At 45.4% G+C, this 15,939-nt stretch overlaps 1 protein-coding gene and 1 pseudogene across 1 annotated transcript in view; one reads left to right on the forward strand and one right to left on the reverse strand.

The window, feature by feature from the left end:
* Positions 1 to 9,581, reverse strand: part of LOC144109582 (uncharacterized) — a 35,057-nt gene extending 25,476 nt beyond the window's left edge. The window contains exons 1-5 of the mRNA XM_077642402.1: positions 9,519 to 9,581; positions 5,918 to 5,947; positions 4,422 to 4,679; positions 807 to 839; positions 105 to 111 (exon numbers count right to left, since the gene is read on the reverse strand). Coding sequence (XP_077498528.1) covers positions 105 to 111; positions 807 to 839; positions 4,422 to 4,665 — 284 coding nt within the window. The 5' untranslated portion in view covers positions 4,666 to 4,679; positions 5,918 to 5,947; positions 9,519 to 9,581. The remainder of the gene's footprint in view (positions 1 to 104; positions 112 to 806; positions 840 to 4,421; positions 4,680 to 5,917; positions 5,948 to 9,518) is intronic.
* Positions 9,582 to 14,778: 5,197 nt separating this feature from the next.
* LOC144111550 (U4 spliceosomal RNA) lies at positions 14,779 to 14,838 on the forward strand (annotated as a pseudogene).
* The last annotated feature ends 1,101 nt before the right edge of the window (positions 14,839 to 15,939 follow it).

A 15,939-nucleotide genomic window follows, 5' to 3' on the forward strand; every position in this document is an offset into this window, starting at 1 on the left:
AAAGCATGCCCAATAACTTCAAACATAAAAACAACGCAAGTATGCTAAGAAAAACAAGAAAATGCTCTAACACATTTTCTATACATAGCACATTTTCTACTTACGCGATCACTGAAACAGAGTGAATTGGGTTGATATAATTTCTGGAAATCTAGAGCTCATCACATTCCTGTTCAAAAACTAACAAGCAAAGACGAATGCTTTAAAACCATCATACGTTTTACACTGCAATGTTGAATGATATTACACTGAAAGAAGCCGTGCGTTCGCAATGTCGTTTCGTGCTTAACCTATTCCTCTGAGGCTGTTTCAGAATGAAGATGAAAGGAAAAAGGCAAATATAAAGAACTGGGAGGAACGCTTGATACGGATTTTTGCTGATAATCTTCACTACGAATCAGAGCATCGTTGCGTTTAATAGAGTCTGTGGTTTTTGGTGATTACTGGCCTAATAACAGTGTCATTGAGGCTGCAGAAATATCAGACTTCTCATTCAGTGATACGCAACATTATTGCTATTCTGTCTGCCCAAATGATTCGATTTTCATAAAATTATTGGGAGCATTTCAATAAATAAGCTTTTTTTCCACGAAGAGCCATTCGATCAATTAATCTCTCATACTAGAAAATTAACAGCTTGCGAACACATCCAAAGTAGACGAATTCGGTTCGTGTGATTGCAGTGTTCATAAAGCGATGGAAAATCGAAAGTTTTCTACTAAGACAAGAAAGACGTTCTTGCAGAAACTTTTGCCACCAAAAGAAGTTTGCCTGCTTCGTTTTATTAACGAAAAAGTAACACGTACGTTCAGTATTCATGTATGCCTCGCCCGAAGCCTCTGCAGTGAAAGATATGCAGGGAAAAATGCATTTCAGATTTTCACAGTATTGTTGAAGATAACAAAACACTGTTCATAGAAAGAATTTTAAGCAGCAAGATCGCTCTACCTGGAAACTCGGTGATGTATTTCGACACTAGTGAAACCGTGTTGCCACTGCGGGAGCTATTTCAGGAAATGGCACCGCAGCTTACGGTGGCTTCGAGGACTTACTCCACCAATCGGCAGGTGCCGGTAGGCCATGAAGTAGCCTCAGAAGCTTCATAACTATAATGCATTGCCACACTAATACCGCACCACTGGAAAAGCATATAAGCACCGTAAAAAAATAACAGAGTATGTGTCACATTGTAAGAAATTGTCACCCTGTCGAAAGGACAACACATTCGGTAGCACACCATGACTGCTCTCGTAGCAACGTTGTTGTGACCTATGTTGTGACCTCCTGTGAATGTGCAATGCAACAAAAGGTTCCGCTACGACAAGACAATCGGTCGTTATAGCAGGTTGGCGTACCAAAATGAACAAACAATATCTATTTGAACAAATCAGAATGTCTTTCTCAAATGAGAGAAACCCGTCAATTTTATTTGATAATGTGAGACAACCATGAGGCTACACGAAATACTGGAGTGGGGGTTCTTTGCAACAGGGTAACTGAAAAGGAGAGTTTTATTCTCTTAATTATCTCAATGGTATCATCCTCCAGCCGAGCTATGTCTTTGTCGTGCAATACAGCAGTTGTGAAGGAAAAGGTGAATTTCTCTGCATTTCGCCTGTCTGCCGTCAGCATCCGTTATGACGGCCAAAGTAATATTCGTATGTGTTACAATGTAGAGTTTGACACCTAGAAGTTGGGCACATGCTATTAGGAACGCTGCATAGTTAGGGGCTCAGGATTAGCGTCGACCTCACATTTTTTTATTTACAAGTACTGTAATCACCACAAGGTGATTTGATCCTAAGTGTGCAAACGCGAAGTATAATACAATGAAATGTACAAATTTCACACTGAATGCAAGTAGTGCCACTGAAATGAGAAGAAATACGCGAGATACGGGTCCTTTACCACGCCCTCATATCAATTCAATTCAATTCAAAACTTTTATTTCCAATGACTTGTTCGGGGTCATCAGGCGGAAAAGCTGCCATTGGCAGCTTGAGGGTGCCTGATGCCCGTACAAGGCAGCTGCATATAGGCAACAGGGAATGCTGAAGACATGTGCACAGTTACATTTCCATACAAATTGACTGATCGAAAGACATTGTCAGTACACTTCAGCACGAAAGCATACAGTACTAAAAACTGAAGGGCAATGGAAATACAGTGAATACCATTAGCTGGACAAAAACTGGGATGACAAAAATTTCACGCGTCTGTTTTCTATTACATGTGGTTAAGTCATGACCTTCAGCTAGGAATTTGTTTAGCAAGCATGGCAAGTTGTGTGTGAATGACTGCAGTATAGACTACACAGCATATAATCTCATAGAAGACGGTCTCTTGCTGCATTTCTCCGCCACCGAGTCAGAGCTGCTGAGGCCCACAAGATCAAATACGCGCCTTCGTGCTCAGCGCACGAACGCCATAGCCACTGAGCCTCCGTGGCTGGTGAGATACTCATAGCTCAGAAGAGCGTTAAGTAGGAGGGAAGGGGCTATGGGCGGTGCTTAGTTTCACCACGCTCTGGGAGAATTCGCATTTAAAAGAAGAAATGGCAAACGCGTTTGCTGAAGTGTAGGCCGCCTGTCGGAATACGTTGTAATTATAGATGCCGTGGTAAGAAGCATGTCGGTTGAAGCCAGTGATGGGTCAGTACATTAAGTAGAACAATTCTTCGTGTAAGCCCGGAAACGTCTGCGCCCAGATCAGGAGACGCAAAGCGGCCAACTCCGGCTAATTATTAGTCCCCTCCCCCCCTCCGCTGCGAATAAATTGTCCCAGGCGCATGTCTTTGTTGCACCCATACACTAGTACCGGCTTTGAACAAAAGCGAAGGCGCAATCCCCTGTGCATAGTCTCCGCATTTTTTAACCGTCGAGGTAGCCGTTATGGTAACGCGTATTGATAACCAGCCGTTATTAAGCTGATAAAGCTAAGGGGTACTCATCTGACAACTATCTTTTTTCTACAAATCTAACAGGCAAGATGGTGGCCGCTGTTTCCGTGCAAGTAAAACCGACAGATAGCGCTTCTGCAACGCTGTCCAGATCAGTGTGCATACAAATGAAATAAAATTCGGCGGGTACTTAGCTCCTCCTTAAGAGTGTGACGTCATAGGGTTAATGAGTTCCTTCAGAGTTCTGAGATCCTCTGTGCATGACTTCGGAAACACGGACCTACAATTAACGAAGTCGAACGTGCCTCGACTGTCTAACGGTATAGCGTGTCTGACTCGCGACCAGAGGTACAGGTGCGATATCCATCTTATTACTCGAATTCTCCGTCACCGCAATTAATTTACATTCTTACATGCCATAATGGCGTTTGAGTAATGTTTTCAAGCAGCACGAAGCGCCGGCCCAATGTTGGAAATGTGTTGGCAAAGGACAATACTTTGCCAACACATTTCCAATGTTGGGTCTATGCCTTGTGCTGCTATGGTGGCGACCCTATAATCACAATATATCGAATGCTTTAAACAGTTTTCATTTTCGCAACTCGACGTATGACCTCAAGACCCTCTCGTCCAATCCAGGTTTCCTTGACACGGCAACTACTACGCCGGGTTCCAAGCAGATCAGGGCCCTTAGCGCGTTCGCGATAAAAGTATCCTCTCTTCAGGGCCTTCAGTGCTTGTTTGAAATCACCAATGTTTGATTTTGTCCACTTTTTGCGGATTTATTCTCGGTAGTAGTCTACGGGTGCCGCCAAAGCTTGGCAGAGGTGCGGACAAAAGTAAATGGAGCACGCTAGTGCATTCTAACACTTTCCCGCCTTGCCCGGTTGAAATTACCAGCTGAAGCATGCACATGCTGGTGTCCAAGCAGCGCGGGTCATCGGCCCAATATTAGAGATGGATGGTATAAATGTGGCCCTTTGTATGTCCCACCTTTGCAAATACATTCCCACATATTGAGCTGATTAGCAGTGCTGCTGGAGCCCTCACACAAAAAGAATATTTCTTCGTTTCCGATTGGGAAGGTATGATACTACTTAAAACTGTATAATGTGCTCCGTCTACTTCCCAAGCAACACCGGTAATTGGCCCAATATTGGCTCTCAGACTGGTCCCTTGTAGGACCAGCATTTGCCAATACATTCCCAATATTGGGCCGATTAGCAGTGCTTCTGGGGTAGTGTACGATAGTGTGCGTCCTCACACACAAACATTATTTCTTCATTTTCGATTGGAAAGGTATGATTCCACTTTAAGCTGAATAATGTGCTCCGTCTACTCCCCAAGCAGCACCGGTAATTGGCCCAATATTGGCTCTCCAACTGCCCCGTTGTAGGATCAGCCCTTGCCAATACATTTCCAATATTGGGCCAATTACCTGTGATGCTCAGGTTACGTCAGCACGTGTAGAAGCTGCTCTTCGGACCAGCGCCTCTCCCCTGCCTCCCTTGCTGCATCGTACCGTCGCCGAGGATTGGCGCCGTCAGTGCGAAGCTCGCGACACTGCCGGGCTGCTGCGAACCAGACTGCTTCTTCCTCTGCCACAGGACGGCTATCTCGCGAGCGTGGGCCAGGGCACGCAGGCCGGGCCTCTTGCGGTGCTTGGCCACCTCGTCCTCGTCCGGCTCCAAGGTGCCGCCAAAGGGACCCGGAAAGGCTCCGGGCGGCATGTCTCCACGCCCTGGCATCTGTCCTAGCCTGAGCATGCTACCCCATGGCACTGCAGGAGTAGTGCGCACCGCGTACACACACGGGAGGCGCAAAAATTCTTACAGCACATGCTTCGGCAAGGAGATCAAATTCACAGTGGTTGTAGAGAAGTTTAAGAGTCTGCGCAACACTGAGCACGGTGTGGACGTCGACTTTTACGCAGGCACACAAGAGACAAGCTTTTGAGCGCACCAGAAGCTTTAATCTCAAAAGACTAGATAGACACCGGTGCAAATGAGCTGAAGCGTTTGCGTCAGGTTGTGTTCCTCGGTTCAACCTTATGTGCGTAGTGCTCAGTGCTTGGACTCGCACTCCGACCTGCTGAGCGCGTTACCAACTAGCGCCACCTGTCAATCGACGGTAATGAACACCGAGTTGTTCAATGAGTATAACGTCGCGTCTAATTATCAGAAAACCATGAATACTGCAGTTCAAGTATGAAGATGAGTACGGAATGAAGGATTAAGCCCAGATTCTAGGGTGCAAAAGGAACTGACGCAACTCAAAGCTGCAGCATCACTTAAATTTAAGTTTTAGTCTAGTAGTAAATAAACCCCTACTACTCTCCCGGAGGCCTGCGCGTCGTGCCGGAGAGGGCAAGTAGAGGGGGGGGGGGGGGGGGGCTGGTTGAAAGAATAAAGTTAATCTGAACTGAACTGAACTATGAATGCTGTTGGATGCTCGCGAGTATGTTGATATAGACGGTTTCCTGTTCCTACGCTCCGCAGAATTCGAATTCTACAATAGTTCCTGTCTAACACCAACTGGTTCTTTCAGCCACAGAGAATCGGTGGGGTATATCAGACTAAAAATTGGCGCTCCCGTAGTAATTCTGGAAGTTCCGTGCCACGTAGTATGAGAGTTTAGACTGATTTCCTGTGCTTGTCCAGCTCAAGCTTCGGCAAAGGGCTGCAGCATAGCATTTGATAGCGACGCCATATCAAAAGGTCATAGCAGTACTCCCCGCTGAGGTGGAAATGGCGACTGTGGTTAGTGGTGCCGCTATCAGAGGCGGTCTTGACGCCGGCTCATTTCCTGCTAGGGAATGTGTTTCTAATAAACTTCGTCATTCGCATTGAAGAAAGTTGGTAAAAATGTAGCTGTGGTTTAACTACTATTGAACCTGATTAGAGAGCGAAAGCACTGGTGTATTTCCGCGTTGTGACAACCACAAACAACGGTTTGGTCCAGCGTCTCGTTGTTAGCGGTGCACTGCGAGCGAAAAAAAGGATAGCTCAGGTGAATTACCTGCCACGGAATCCTGTCTCTTGAAGATTCCTGAAAAAAAGTGCAGCCAGAGTAAATCAGAAAAGCAGCGACTCTCATGATCGCATGACCAGACACACTCAGAGCTGCCGCGGTGGCTCAGTGATTATGGTGCTCAGCTGCTAACCCTAAAAACGTGGGTTTGATTTCGGCCGCGACAGTCGTATTCAGGTTGATGCGAAATGACAGTGGCCCTTGTATTGTGCAATGTTAGCGCACGTTAAAGAACCACAGGGGGCAGAAAAATTTCGGAGCCATCTATTACGGCGTCTTCCATAGTATGAGTCACTTCGGGACGTTAAACCGCATAAGCCAAACCAGATTCGCTTAGACGAGCCCAACAGGAGAACGCTTGCCAAGTGTCGATTTGAGTCAAGGAGACTCGACTACAAATCCAGCTGGCGTCGGTTGATCTGCGGACATGATTGTTATAGTGAAATCGTGCATTATATGAAAAAAGAAAAACTGCGTTCATAAATGGTTTCCCTCTCAAAAATGCTTTTGTCCAGAATTGCAGGCTATGCATCCACGTCGGCTCGTTCTTGTATGCGGGACTGGTAAAAGTCTCTCACGTTAATTGTAAACTGTAAGGTTTAACGTCCCGACGCGACGAATGGACTTCGGGGACGTTTTAGTGCATAGTTAAGCCTAAATTCAGATCCCTTGAGGTTCTTTTAAGGGCGCCGACATTGGACACAACTCAAGCGTTTTTGTTTGTATTTCGCCTCCGTACAAATGCAGCCGCCGTGACCGAGTTCGAACCCACGACATTGGGATCAGCAGCCGAGTGCCAAAACCACTTTAGTTTCGATAGTATCGGAGCCTCCGGAGCACTCTAAAGCGATTAATCAGAGCAGCGTGTTTGCCACTGCGCGAGGAAATTTAATGGATACTCCGACTTCCGCTAGCGTATGTGCACACAAGTTTTCAAATACGAGGCCACATTCTGGAACACATTTTTGCAAAAAAGAAAGCAAATCAATGACGTGCACCGACCCCTTAGTAACCATCTCGTTTTCAAATAGGAGCATGGCATAGGCTAGCGCGTTGTTCTAATTGGCTTCTCGCTACCTCTTTCTACATTCACTGAGGAAGGGACTTTTACAAAAATGGTCTATAGACATCCTATTGATTCTTATAGACTCTTTTGCCTTCCTATAAACTTTTCTTTTTGTCCATTCAAATTCTATAGACTGTCTATAGACAAAAGTCCACTAAAAGTGTATGGCCATAAATCTATAGATTTTCTATAGACTGTTCTCTAGGTTTTGTCTCAGAGAGTGTTTATACTTTATAGACAGAAGTCTATGGACAGTCTATAGACTGTAATATTTTTATAAGGGAATGCCCCATGCTCTATCACGGCGACAGTAATGTCGCGTGCAAGCTATGAACAGAGTTCTTTAAACGCGGCGGTTGCGAAACTACGCTCTAAACGAAACCTACACTCTAAACACGAAAGGGTTAAAAAGGGTGTAAGGAGTCCTTTAGCGCACTTCCTTTTAGGGGAGATGGTATGCCGCCTAAGTCTTGGGGTAGACTTGAATCATTAAAAATAACGAATACTTATGACTGGCCCCCAACGTAGAGAAATTCCCTCTTCAAAACAAGCGAAGTTCTAGCAGTTACCAAGATTTCAACCGAGCTCTCAACCTCCTCTAATGCTGGCCTCAAGATAACCGGCGCTGCGTTTGAAAGCTCCCTCCGATCGCTAACGGCGTCAAGATACTAGGCTTAGCAGTAGAACTATACTTCCGTTTCCAAGAGTAAGCATTCCGTAAAGACAGTGATCGAAATCTGCTCCGGAACTTGGCCGACATGTCCTGCCCCTAAAAGGGAGTGTGTTAAAGGACAGCTTACTCCCTTTTGTGCCGAAAAGGTGCCATAAGCACTCCTGTGAGCAATATGGCGGTGGTTGGAAAAGTGTATTCCGTGTGGCCACCGCGACGATGTTAGCAGATGAAGTAGCGTGAAGTACGTCACCGTTCATCGTCATTGAAACTTCAGAAACGCTTAAATGTATTGCTTCTTTTAGCTCTTAATTTACCTTTAGGACTTTTATACCTTCGCATTTTGGCTACTTAACCTTGTGTTTGGTGCATGGTAGCCTCAATCGCTTACACGCCAGAAAACTATAACGAACACCTGGGGTACTGCATCTGTTTCAGTGATTTTGTTTCCACTCACTCAGCCCTATTAGCAACCAATCCACCCCATAACAGGTACGTAGTTTATTTTTTCTGCCCATAGGCGCCGTGACAATCATCTGACCTCCTAGTTCTAGCCCAACCAGACCACCGGATTTTATCACATGCGCCATACTGGGGTGCTAGAGACCGGTATGATGAAAAAATACACAGGGGCGCCTATTGTGCTTTGGCAATGCGATAGCTTTGACAGTTGTTGATGTCTTTACCGGAAGTGACGTCAGTACCGCTCTGGTCACGTCACTTCCTTCCAGCCAAACAGCCAATGTAAATGTTTCAGTCTGGTAACGTCGCTTCCAATTCCAGCCTATCAGCGAACTTAGTAGCCTACCCAATTTTGTCGCCAAGAACTTAGCTCTGTGCTTTCTCGTCTGTTCGTAGTGCTGAGGGTGCATGTTTCACTGGATTGGGCTAACAGTGAGGAACTTTGTATGTACCGCCCAGCTTGCGACGAAACATTTTCTTCCCGATGAGGCTTCTAATGCTGCCGCATGAAAAGCTCTGAGCTATGTACAGTGGCTAGAAGACAGCGTACAGTTTTTCACACATCTCTAGAGAGCTCGAGCGGGAGCCACGCTGTTGTGCATTTATGGCAATCACCGCAGCCGTGTTGGCCAAATATAGCATTTAAAGACGTAAGGAGTTTAGACGCCATACTTTTGGGTGCGTGTTTTCTTCTTTGCAGTGGTGCCTAAGGAATTATTATACATGAATAGCTGCATGGTACTCTCCTACGACCGCTAAATCATTTATAATCGAATTTCTTTCTCGTGCTTTTTCGGGTTCAACAGCCGAACGATCAATGCGACCTGAACCTGTGCTTACAGGTACCGTGAGCCATGAAAAAACTGCAATATAACCGCTGCGTCTACATTCTTTGTCATTCATGCGCTTGAGAAAGGCTGGCCGGAGCACTGTAATGAACTGAAACGATGAAGCAGTGTTTATGTCGTTGTTTTTCTATGCCGCACGTGAGATATAATCACAATTTCACGTCACATCGTTTGGCTGTTGAAACCGAAACTGAGACAGCATGAGAGAAAAATTTGATTGTGAACTATTTAGCGGTCGTAGGCAAATACCACACGGTAATTCATGCACAGTAGTGTCTTCCACACTGTTGTAGAAAGAAAGTATGCCACCAAAATTAGGCGTCTACTCATTTAAACACGATCCACGTGCATGCACGATAAGATCTCGTTTCGAGCCCTACGCCAGCCGTAAATAACGCCTGCGTACCCTCCGGTTCGTCGCTCGAGCATTCTAGACAGGAGTGCATGGACGTCTGTACAAACACGTCTTGGCGCGTGCAGAGACACGTGACAGGGGGTTTGCGCAGCTCGTGACGTGAATGAAAGAAAGAAAAGTGTACGCACTCCGCGGAGCCTCTTCATCTTGACCTTCGGAACCAGGCGCAATGTGCACGAGCCTCCCACCTGCCTGCTCTGTAGGAAGAAAGCGCGTATGTGGTTAATTTTTGGCCAGCTAGAGGGCGGTGCTGGTAGGGAAACGGGTTCGTCTGTACTGAGAAGTCGTGATGATTACGATTATGATTAATGTCTACGGTGCATGGACAACTGCGGCCAAAGATCGTCATAATACAAGGTGTTCTTCGCTTACTCAAGCATTTCACCCAACAAAAGCAGAGCACCAGGCCAGGGGAAAGCTTCTACTCATGGTATCACCGATGGTTTCCGCTCACACCTTGACCCAGTCGATGAACTTGTGCTGATCTTGGTGGTCACTGCTGGGCAGTGCTGCTTCCCGCTGCTCAAACGACGCGCATTGTGATTTTTGGGTGTGGTGGTTTACCACTACAGCCTCAAGAGATGTGGAAGAGTGTTGTGCGGTTGCTCCACCAGTTGCACGTATTAGGGTATTTTTTAGAGAAAAAGAAACTATGAGTAGAGCTTGGTATACGTGTTTGGATCTGTTGCCTGGACATGGCTTGTTCGATGGTGTTTTTTCTATGAGGTGGGGAGTATATACTTCTGTTTAGTCTTAGTACCTTTAAGTTTTCTACTTAGTTTTGGGGGAGGGCAATGAGGCACGGAATGTGGTCCGCTCGGTTCGTTAGTGTTCGAGCTAGACCCTTGTTTTCCTCTAGGCAATTGTGTCCAGGAATGCTGATGACTTTATGAGGGCAAGGGTGTGCGAAATAGAAGCGAATGGCGACCATTTGAGCGAGCTATTGCGTCGAAGAATGCCCGGCGACATGTATTTATTACGAAGCGGGTGAGCAAGCCGCCGCCATCTTGTCAACGCATCCCGTAACGTGCCCGTAGCACGCACACGCTATGGTTTGTAGCGTGCATACACCCGCAACACGCTGCGAGATAAGTAGCGTTCTGCGCACGCCTATTCGTTGCCCGCACAGTCATTGCGTACGCTAGCCCACTGCGTACGCCAAACTAAACGTGTCTATTATATGCTGGCAGTGCGATAGCATTAGGACGTGCTGATGCCTATGCCAGGAGTGACGTCACTCTCCTCCTGCGCATGGGAATGCTCCCGTCTGCTGGCGTCACCTCCCTCCAACCAACAGTCGAATATATATATATATATATATATATATATATATATATATATATATATATATATATATATATATATATATATATATATATATATATATATATATATAAGCGTTGTTGACGTTCGCATACATAACATAACGCGTGGAAATGTGACGTTCAGTACCTACAATTCACTCTCGAGCTGAAAAGCGCTCTGAAAAGCTGAAAAGCGCCGCCTTTGCTGCTTTTTGTAAGACAGCAAGTTGGTTAAGGAACAAAAATAAAAAAAAAACTATAGACAAGCACTTACTTTTCAGATCACCCGAGGTTGACAGTGAGCCGCTTAAGGGCTCGCTAGGGCCTGAGAACAACACGCCTGTGCGTTGGAAGGGGAAGGAGGATTTTTGTGAGTGAATGCGCATTCTGTGTTTGCTTTTTTATATATATGCTTTTCTGCAAAAAATAAAAGCAGGTTTGCATTGTTGGTCCACATATTGGAAGAATGGATCATTCCTTCAATATTTCTATACCAGTATCTTAAGTTACAATTTTCGAAATTTTTGTATTTTTGTCCAAGAATGTTTGCCATGAATACAATACGAAATGAATAAGCTGTGGCGCTGTTGCCTGATGTGCATTCTGTGTTAACTTTTTTATATATATGCTTTTCTGAAAAAAATAAAAGCAGGTTTGCATTGTTGTTCCACATATCGGAAGAATGGATCATTACCTTCCATATTTCTATACCAGTATCTTAATTTTCAATTTTCTAAATTTTTGTATTTTTGTCCAAGAATGTTTGCCATGAATGCAATACGAAATGAATAAGCTGTGGCGCTGTTACCTGAAGCGCATTCTGTGTTAACTTTTTTATATATATGCTTTTCTGCAAAAATAAAAGCAGGTTTGCATTGTTATTCCACATATCGGAAGAATGGATCATTACCTTCAATATTTCTATACCAGTATCTTAATTTTCAATTTTCGAAATTTTTGTATTTTTGCCCAAGAATGTTTGCCATGAATGCAGTACGAAATGAATAAGCTGTGGCGCTGTTACCTGATGCGCATTCTGTGTTAACTTTTATATATATATATATATATATATGCTTTCCTGCAAAAAATAAAAGCAGGTTTGCATTGTTGATCCACATATCGGAAGAATGGATCCTTACCTTCAATATTTCTATACCAGTATCTTAATTTTCAATTTTCGAAATTTTTGTATTTTTGTCCAAGAATGTTTGCCATGAATGCAATACGAAATGAATAAGCTGTGGCGCAGTTACCTGATGCGCATTCGGTGTTTACTTTTTTATATATATGCTTTTCTGCAAAAATAAAAGCAGGTTTGCATTGTTGTTGCGTGCGCGTTCTTTCTTTAGGTTATTAGGCTGTTGGCATTTTAGCTATTTTGCCTCGAAAGCATTCTGAACCAAGGTGGAGGACATCCAAGCTTGTCTAAATCGCAACATTCCGCTAGAAAGGGAAGGAAGTTTATCTTCGGAAATCAAAACGTGGCCTTGGAGTATAGCGACTGCGTCGACAGCATTTTTGAAATAAACCCAGCCGCACAGCTAATTGACCCAGTATTGGTAATGTATTGGCAAAGGCCGGTCTTATAAAGGACCAGAGTGAAAGCATCCTATTTCAATATTGGGCCGATTATCTGTGCTGCTTTGCATCATGTAGGCCAGTGAGGGAAAGGAAGAAAGGTCTTTTACGAACAGCACACATTTGTGCAGACGTATCTTGGGAAATTCAGCGCAACAAAGAGATGAGTACAAAGGAAGACACAGACGAGTGCAAGCTGTTTAAGTGAACCGTTATAAGGAAGGCTACAGAATATATAGAAACAAAAACGAAGGTAGGGTAAAAAATTAATGTGATGCAAGGTTAGAAAAGCAAGTCACAATAAACATAGCCAAACACGTGCAAGCATGGCTAGTCACTTTTCGATGAAACTGTGGTGCTTGGTAAAGTGCGCCCAGAGCACCAAGGAAATTATTGAAGCTTTACCCATCTTCAAAGGTGGTGATAGCTGTATAGATGACATCAATATCTTTATCTAAGAGTGAAATTGCTTACCTGGAATCAGTTATCAGCCTCGCTTGCATGCGTTTGGCTCTGTTTCTTGTGACTTGCTTTTCCAACCTTGTCACGCATCAATTTTTTATCCTTTTTTCGTTTTTCTTCCTATATATTCTGTAGCCTTCATATTAAAGAGTCCTCTGTGAGACAGCGCTCGTCTGTGTCTTCTTCCTTTATGCTCATTCCTTTTGTTGAGCTGAATTTCCCAAGATGCATCCTATCCAGCTCGCCCAGCTCAGCATAATCTTGCAGTCCCTCTTAAGAATTCACACTGTTGCTTTCACGTTGGACTCACCAGCCCTGGCCTTGTCGGGGCTGAAGAGGTCCGTCTGTTGGGGACCCCCGATGTCCATGACCTCCGGCTGATTATCCGCGTCTTCGGATGATATTGACTCCTTGTGATCCATCGTGTCCGGCGAAATGAACTGTTGTGAGAAAATTGAGGTGCACAAAAAACTTCGATCAGCGAGAGTTACCTCCGGGAAGGAGGGACGCCTGAACACAGCAGACGAGCGTGTTGCCTCGAAGCTATTGTGCGAGGAGGACATGGCGTGTCTGTTTGCGATGAATAGCTGTCGACTGTGAAAGGTTTCCCATTGTGTGATTCATCGACAAGCGTCCAATCAACATATTACGCTTACTTAGCGCAGTTCGCTTGACTAAATAACGCCACGGGCCCTCCACGGGGCATTAGTTGCTTTGGAGTTCGGCTGTTGAGCCCAAGGTCACGGTAGTAGCGGCGGCATCTCGGCGAAGGCAAAATTAAAAAAGGCCGATATGTTGTAGAATATGAGTACTGAATAGAAACCACCGCGGCTGCTGCATTTTTATGGAGGCAAAACGCTAAGGTGCCCGTGTGCTGTGCGATGTCAGCGCACATTAAAGATCCCCAGGTGGGCGAAATTATTCCGGAGCCCTCCACTACGGCACCTCTCTCTTCCTTTGTTCTTTCACTCCCTCCTTTATCGCTTCCCTTACGGCGCGGTTCAGGTGTCCAATAATACATCAGACAGATACTGCGTCATTTCCTTTCCACAAAAACCAATTATTATTATTATTAAACCTACCGGTTTTTTAAACTATTCCTGAGGCCTACACTACGGCGCCTCCCATAGCAAGTTCGTAGTTTTGTAACTTTAGCCCTCACTTACAATACTTTTTCAGGGACCGTACTTTTTACGCAGTTGGTTTTGCTCCACACGCATTTTGTCCCTATCACCAGCTGAGGTGGTCAAGACTGAATTGTATACAAAACGGATCAACAGATTTCGTGAAAAATATGCAGCCAACTATAATAGCTTCTGGTACATGCTATGTTTTTTGCAGATCCGGCGTCCCCAATCTTCCGAACATAAGAGGAACTGGCGTCTTTTGGAGCTGGGGATACCATAGCCGATAGAGAGTACCAGTACATGGCTAGGGCTGATTATCTTGAACAAAGGCAGCATGCTTTTGCCGGCGTTGTGTTTACACTGGACGTGACATAATCCCATCAACGCTGATACTTCTCGGCTGTTCACCAAACTTCCGCGTTATCCTGCAGGAGAGATTGGTACGCAGCTTAAAGTGACCGCGCCTCGGCGGCACCTTTCAATGCACATGAGGAATCAAGTTTCTGGTCGTCCAGTGCGCCCTAAAGCTCACACAGAAGCACGAAGAAAGCGCGGAACTAGTGTTTAAGTTGCGCCTTATTTGTAAATGAGCTGCATCACCTGACTGCACTGAACCCTTAGGCTTAACCTTGTTACCCTAGCTCTTTATTGAAGACCGTCTTCGGACAGCAATTCCGATCCACCAGCAAGACACAATATCCTGCTGCCCTCAGAAAGTTTCATGACCATTAAATCTCATCAATGATCCTGATCGAAAAAAATGGTGGTTCTTACCAGCGCGTAGCTGTTAGCCTTTCAAAAGATGGCACGTACTCACACTGGCGGATCGACCAAGAACCGTGATGCAGGGGTTGCTATACGTCTGTGCATAATAAAGGGAAAAGAAAAGCCTTACCACCACCAGCTGACCAGCGCGTAGCTTTGCGCAGAGGCGGTGTCGTACCCAATGAAGTGCAAACTGAGGGGCGACTATTGCGTAGCTTCCAACGTTGAGCTCCAATTTTTTTTTCTCCTCTTCGTTCCTTGCGCCACGAGCGCTCGCGATAATCGTCAAGAACCAGGTCTTCGGTTTCTTTTTCGCGGAAAATATATCATACAGTTGGAAGTCCGAGAAGGTGGGCAATCTTGTTCGACAACGTGGTCGCAAAGAGGGGACGCGGCAGTATTGGATGGGGAACGACAAATGTCGTTGGGTCTGTTGTCATGAGTAATAACCGGCCGGCGGAGGGAGTGACCGTAGGTATGCGATGAATCATGAGATACGACTTCCACGCAGTGACAAAGGCTTGCGTTTAACCTCTGAGCGAAATTACTCTGGAGCTCTCCACTACGGCACCTCTTTCTCTCTCTCCTTCTGCTAACATTTCCACCTTCCTTCCTTTCCTCACGGTGAGGCTGAGGAGTCCACGTAGAAGTGAAACAGTTACCGCGCCTTTCATTTCCTGATAACTAATCATGGCCGCCGAGCCTGGCATAGCTGAACAGTATAGTTTATCTATTGCGACCTGCCGCGGTGGCTCAGTGGTTATAGAGCTCGGCTGCTGACCCCAAAGACACGGGTTCGCTCCCTGCCGCGGCGGTCGAATTTAGATGGTGACGAAATTCTAGAGGCCCGTGTACTGTGCGATGTCAGTGCGTGTTAAAGAACTCCAGGAGGTCGAAATTTCTGTAGTGCTTTACTACGGCGTCCCTCATAGCCTGAGTCACTTTGGGACGTTAACCATAACCAAACCAGTACATATATTACGCTTAGCTATGCGTTCTCTTGAAGGGACACGATCCGGGTTATGCGTTGAAGTCCAGCGGTGGCCCTCATAGCCTTCGAGTCAACGGCTTCAAGGCTATCCCATTTCGCCTTTGTCAAATGCTGCAACTTCTAGGATTGATATATGAGGCGTATTTCCAAAACTACCCTCATGAAATGCCGCGTGTCGTTTTCAACTTGAGCAAGCCAAGTCTCCGTTCCGGACTGATGGATCGGCAACCCTGGGATTTTTATTTTCTTGCTTGATTCAGATGAAGCCCTAGACAACTGAAGACAAATTGGTGGGGCAGCTAGCTGGCGACTCACTTGTATG

Source organism: Amblyomma americanum, chromosome 11 (genome assembly GCF_052857255.1).
Source record: "Amblyomma americanum isolate KBUSLIRL-KWMA chromosome 11, ASM5285725v1, whole genome shotgun sequence".
Classification (NCBI taxonomy): domain Eukaryota; kingdom Metazoa; phylum Arthropoda; class Arachnida; order Ixodida; family Ixodidae; genus Amblyomma; species Amblyomma americanum.